This window comes from Mus caroli, chromosome X (assembly GCF_900094665.2).
Source record: "Mus caroli chromosome X, CAROLI_EIJ_v1.1, whole genome shotgun sequence".
NCBI classification, from domain to species: domain Eukaryota; kingdom Metazoa; phylum Chordata; class Mammalia; order Rodentia; family Muridae; genus Mus; species Mus caroli.
In genome coordinates this window covers 155,592,182-155,598,760 of record NC_034589.1, presented here as the reverse complement: position 1 = coordinate 155,598,760, position 6,579 = coordinate 155,592,182, and the positions used below count along the sequence as shown (strand labels likewise).

Here is a 6,579-nt window from a genome sequence, read left to right as displayed (position 1 = left end):
AAACAAAAACCACCAATCAAAGAGAGAAGTAATGTGAGAAGAAGAAGAGAGGAGATTAATTTCATGTAGTAGATCTGAGAAGAGAAACACGTAAAGGAGCTACTAAGCTCCAGATCTGTCTTCAGGATCCTGACATGAGATATCTATTTAAATGGAGATTTAGGTTTAAATAGAGGGCCAAAGGTGTCTGTAACTCAGCAGTCTAGGCAAGCTCTGCTCCTGCCCACCACTGACTCATCCTGTCTGCTCTCTGCTGCACAAGGTTCTTCTTAGGGGGCAAGTTCCTCCTCTGGATGGCACCAGGCTTCAACCTTTGTCTCCTTGCAGCATGAAACTCCTGGAATAATTTCATTTCCTAGGGGTTCCTCTGTCTTAATAGCCAGGTAGCACAAAGGATAGGCACCATGGTCTCTTTGGAATCCCTCCTCTATTGCTAGGGTGGTTGGCGCAGCAGTTCTCAACCTGTGAGTCATGACCCCTTTAAGACGTCAATGACCCTCTCATTAGGGTTGCCTAAGACCACCAGAAAACACAAATATTTACATTAGGATTCATAACCATACCAAAATTACACTTACAAAGTAGCAACAAAAGTAATTTTATAGTTGGGGCGCACCACAACATTAGGAACTGTGTTAAAAAGCTACAGTACTGGGAAGGTTGAGAGCCATTTTTTTATAGAGGGACTTGTTCTGAAGTGTCTTCACAGTAGTGTCCAAAGTAATGTCAGATGTTGGGCCTGGTGGCTTACACCTATACTCCTCGAATTGAGAGAGTCTTAGGAGAATCACAAGTTTGATGCCAGCCTTAGGTATATAATAAGACCTTGTAAATAAAAGGGGGATCTGGAGGATAACTCCATAGTTCAAAGCTTTTGCTGCTCTTGCATAGGACCCGAGTTTAGTTTCTAGCATGCACATGGTGATTTACAGCCACCTGTAACTCCAGTAGCAAGGCAAACTGACACCCTCTTCTGGTGTCTCTGACCACCAAGCATGCCTGTGGTGAACATACGGAAATGCAGGCAAAACAGTCATACAACATTAAATCTTAAAACAAAAAAAAGTAATGCTACAACCATAGTACCTTCGTATCTGTATAGGGGACTTGGGGGAAAAAAGAGAAGTGTGAAGAGGCTGGCAAAAATGTCACACAATGAAGTTGTCTCTGTGAATCACAATTTGTTCATAAACTATGAATGCCTCCTCTTGCTGAGCATGCTGTTTTACCACCAGCATCCCTCTTGGGCCAAGAAAGAGCCTCTTTTCTTAGAAAATGGATGATTTGTATTGCCTCCAGCTGATGAATCTATTTAAGGGTCATCTTTTAAGAGGGAATGTTCAGTTTCTCAGCAAGAGGTACACTAGCCTAAAGCAAACTCCACTGCCTTCATCCCCGCAGTCCTTTATGCTAACAAAACAGAGAGCTGGTGTGTCAGGACTTATAGTCAGATTGAAATCATACCTCCATGCCATTCTAAAATCCTTGGAATTTTCCTGATCTGCATTCAAACCATGGATGGATGAATCTACTCCCACTTTCTGAAGGCACCTTCCCACTGGCATTTATTTATAAAGTACCATGAGGCCCCACTAACTAACCTAGGGGCTGGTTTGGGAAGGACTAGAGCTTCAATTTGCTACCCCCAATGACACTGTTCTGTCAACTCCCAATTTATCCATTGCCGCCTACATAACAAAAAGCCCTCCCATGTGATTCAGTTACCTGAGTGATCGATCTTTCTTCCTGTGGCATACACATAGTAACTGTGTTCTGAGAGACTGCCCACCCACAAACAAGTCTCGTATTAACTGGACACATTCACGTGTGCCGCCTTCTTCTACTATCTAAAGTTCTTAGGTACAGATGAACCTGGCTGCCATTTGAAAGGGTACCTATTCAACCTGAGAACATACTCATACAAGTAACATGCATTTAGGTGGCTAGAAATGCAGCCTAGTCACTAAAGTGCTTGAATCCTAGAATTTACCCTGTGCTTATAAAGCTGGCCATAGCATGTGACATATGCATATAATCCCAGCACTGGGGTAGCAGAGACAGGTGGATCCCTGGGACTCACTGACCAGTCAGCCGAGCTTAATCAGTGAGTTTTAGGCCAGTGAGAGACTCTTTAGAAAACTAGCACACCTTTCTGCAGACCATAACCTCTCAGGGATAACTAGTTTAACTAGTAGTCTTGGAGTCTGCAACCATGTTGGCATCAATCAATTCTTTTACCAAATATTGATTGAGCATTGTATAAAACATTGGCATCAAATAGTAGAAAACACTAATTTGTATAAAATATACTCCTTACCAATGAGAAACTTGTGATCTAAATATAAAGATGGGACATAAAGATATGCTAGCAGAAGAACACACACTCAAGAATATCTGGACAGCGCTAATTAGTCTTTATGGGTTAAGTGGAGGGTGGGGAGGCAGGGTAGGGAGGGAGGTGGTGAATCTGAGAAAATGAGGGAGTAGGTATCAAAACATGTTGTAAAGAACTCTCAGAGAACATACTTAAAAAGACATAAAGATATGAAAAAATAGTCATCTAAGATAATAATACAGGGCTGAGGGCACTTGGCCAGCATGACTGAAGCTCTGAGTTACTGCACAAGCACTGCCCTCCAAATACATATAAAGTCTAGTAGCCTACAACAGTGTTGGTAGCAATCAGTTCTTCTACCAAGTATTGACTGAACATTATATATAGCATTTACATCACATAGTAGGTTGTATAGGCACCTTTTCAAATGAAAGCCAGTTTTATCTGTATAAGTTTGTATGTGTGTATTGTAGATATATACAACATATGTGTGTTGCATGTATATTTTACTTTTCATTATTTTGAATGTTTCCTTTCCTTTATTCTTCTCTCACATATTACATCCCTACCACAGCCTCTCCTTCTTTTCTCTTCCCAGTCTCACTCCCCACCTCCTCTCTCCTTCAGATCCACTGTTCCTCCAATTCCCTTCTGAAAAGAGCAGGCCTCCAAGTTATATCAACCAAACACGGAATAACAAGATGCAGTAAGACTGGGTACAACCGCTCATATCAAGGCTGGACAAGGCAACCCAGTAAGAGAAAGGGGTCCCGAGTGCAGGACAAAAGAACCAGGGACACCTCCATTGTCACTGTTAGGAGTCTCACAAAGAGTGAAAGCTTTACAACCATAACATCTGCAGAGGACCTAGCACAGACCCATGCAGACTCTATGATTGTCACTGCAGCCTCTGTGAGCCCCTAGGAGCCCTGCTTTGTTGATTCTGTGGATTGTGCTCGCATGGTGTCCATGACCCCTCTGTTTCCTACGATCCTTTCTCCACCTTTTCTGTGGAGTTTCCTGAGCTCCCCCTAATGTTTGAGTGTTGGTCTCTGCATCTGCTCCTATCAGCTGCAGAAAAAAGCCTCTCTGATGACGATTGGCATAGGCACCAATCTACAAGTATAGCATTAGGAAGTTTCATTGACTTTTTTTTTGGGGGGGGGGGGCGGGGTCAGTTGTGTTTGGTTCTATTCTAGGTTTCTAAGCCCTAGAACTGCTTTCCTCTCTCACGCTCCCCCTCCTCCCTCCCCCCACTCTGTGTGTGTATCTGTGTATTTATGTATATGTATATACACACATATGTATGTGTGTTTTAAAATAAAGACGCAAGTAGCCCTTAAGCATGTGCAGCCAATGAAGACAGTAAGTACAAGCTGAAAAGGTTAAAGAAAACATATTGGAAATATTTTGTAGAATGTATTTAAGAGACTCAGAAATGGGGTTGGACAAAATCTCTCTTTACTGTTCATTGTTAGTGTTCTTTCTATAGGGTGAAGAATATATATGTTTGCTTTTAAATCTGAACAAATGCATCAGTGATCCAATAGTATGTTTCCTGCATGGAAATTAAAATTTACCTCCCTGTCCATTTTTTCCAACAAACAGCAGAGTGCCGTTTATTTGTATCTAAGTCATCATCACCATAAGAACAAGGAATGAAAGATGTGCTTTATGTTGCAGGAAAGAATGGGGACTAGAGACTTTTCTTCCATCTGCTGTGCTGCAGAGCATGAAAGAGAAGAACATCAAGAAAGCACTCTCCCACCTTGTCAAAGCAAATCAAAACTTGGTACCACCGGGTAAAAAGGTATCCCTGTTAGATCTTAAGAGAATGTAGATTTTTAATCAGAGAGACTTGCACGCATTTAAGAACTTATTTTAAATTAGCCTGTGAAGAACATACTTGGCACACTGTATTTACAAAAAACAAACAACAACAACAACAAAACAAAAACCTCATACACTATTTGCCTGTCTCTAAACAAACAAAAATACTAATCCTTCTGGAAATCTATTTATTTCTTACAAGATGGAAACTACTTATATGAGTTAGGAGGCACGGGGTAGTCACATGAGAGAATTTCTGAGACTTTGTAGCTAGGGGGTCAAATCACAAGATAATTGTACATTTTCATCCTAGGACTGGTTACTGCTCAGACCAGCTTAAATGCAAAGTACACAGTAAGGGGCCCTGAAGGCCAGTTACTGTATTCATTACATTAGGATTATCTCCCAGGGAGCTGTTGACATTGGTAAGAGGTTGTTCCTTGCTAAAGTATAAGGGTGTTGTGCTGGACATTCATGAGACGTGAAGAAGCATCCTTGATCTGTGCTGGCCAGGTAACAGGGTCACCTCTCCCCATTATTATTAAAAAATGTGTCCACATCTTGCCATGGATGCCCTAAGAAACAAAATCACCACCATCACCACTTAGAACCATTGGATTAAATTCTACTAATTTCATTAGTATTAAAATCTTTGTATTCATTTCTGTTTTTATTAAGTAAGAGAAGCACAAAGACCATTTAAAAATATTCACTTGGTCAGAAAAAAAGAAAGGTGTGGTTGAGAAGTAATAAAAGAGTAAAGATTCCAGTAAGTAAAAAGACAAGGAGTCTTAAATCTCTAAGCCTATAAAATGGGAAACAACCTGAGTACACACTAGAGCTGATAGAGGCTGTTGAAACTTCTCTGACCTCAATACAAATCACCATCCATGTGGGTAGTTCTTTGGTCATGGTATCCTATTTTCTGTCATTTTTATAAGGCTTCAACCCATAAACGTTTTTTAAAACATATAATCAAGTTCTGTACACTCTTGGCCACATTCTCTTTCCCGGTTTCAATGGAAAAATATCCCTTATCACCTCACTGTGAGCATTCAGCTTCAGAAAAAAAAAAAAAATAGAAAGATACCATGGGTCAAGAGTTTTACAATTCCAAGTGCTGAGGAGATGGCTCAGATGGTAAACTGCTTGCTAGACAAGCAGGAGGACCTGAATTCAATCCCAGAACCTATGTAATGATGCTGCATGTTCTGGCTAATACTTGTAATCCCAATGCTGGGGAGATGGACCCAGGCTCCATGGCGTTCACTGGGGCTCATTGGGGCTCACTGGGGCTCACTGGCCTGCCAGCCTTAGCCTACATCATGAAATACCATCTCAAATAAAGCAAGGTAACTGGCTCTCAAGGAATCACATGTGATATCCATTGTCCTCCATGCACGCATACACTCATATACATGTACAGAAAGGGAGAAAGACAGACACACAAACAGAAACACAGACACACAGAGGCACAGACAGACAGACACACACACACACACACACACACGTACACTTTTCATAGTTTTTGTTCTGATTTGGCCAAAAATTGATGTCTGTTAAGTAGTTTGATTTGATTTTTTTTTTCAAGCCTGGTGCTGGTGGCCTTGTTTTATAATAGTTAACAACCACCAATATTAATTGATTCTCTTATCTATTATATACTTGTGTGTGTGTGTGTGTGTGTGTGTGTCTGTATGTGTGTGTGTCTGTGTGTGTCTGTGTGGTTCTGTGTTTTTCTGTGTCTGTGTGTTTCCTACTAAAACCTAGCATTTCTAGCCAAGAGAGTGGTTTGCTTAAATCGTTTTGGGTTTTTGAAAAGATTTAGGGTGAGTGAATGGTACAAAATCATCACTACAGAAAGGACAACACCTCTTGTTAGAGTTAGCAAGGGAGTTGGAAAGTCATGTGACTGAAGTAAATTTTCCAGTCTTTGCTACTTAATGGTGATCATCTATACCTTGTTGAAAATTCACCTTTGATAAACATTCCTTATGTATTCAATATAAGACAGATACAGATTCTATCCAAATTCCTCATTTTAAATGGCATGAAAGCCTACATTTTTGAAGTCTCCATAAAGATCAGTTCTATCTAGATATTTGTAGTTCATGAAACTCCATAGAGTTGCATTAGCTAAATGAGGATTTTCATAGGAAATTCAAACCATTTCACAGTGATTGGAGTTGAGAAATTTCACTCTCCCTGAAAATCTGAAAAGAGTAGAAGAAAGTTGAGAGTGGAGGTATGCAAGGCTGCTTAAAAAGTTTTGCAGAGATCGCAGGCAGCTCCACAAATCCACAAATTCTGTGTGCATTTGAGTCTCCTGTGTCATTAGAAAATTTACATACCACACTCTTCTTTGCCTCTAATCAGAGTTAGGAAGTATCCCTCACCTATTGTAACCTCTCAGT

General features: G+C 40.6%; 1 protein-coding gene across 12 annotated transcripts in view; it reads left to right on the top strand.

Moving 5' to 3' along the window:
* Frmpd4 (FERM and PDZ domain containing 4) overlaps positions 1-6,579 on the top strand; it is a 946,095-nt gene that overhangs the window by 920,318 nt on the left and 19,198 nt on the right. For all 12 annotated transcript variants that reach the window (XM_029473443.1, XM_029473452.1, XM_021153413.2 and 9 more), the window contains one exon: positions 4,019-4,145. In XM_029473443.1, coding sequence (XP_029329303.1) covers positions 4,019-4,145 — 127 coding nt within the window. The remainder of the gene's footprint in view (positions 1-4,018; positions 4,146-6,579) is intronic.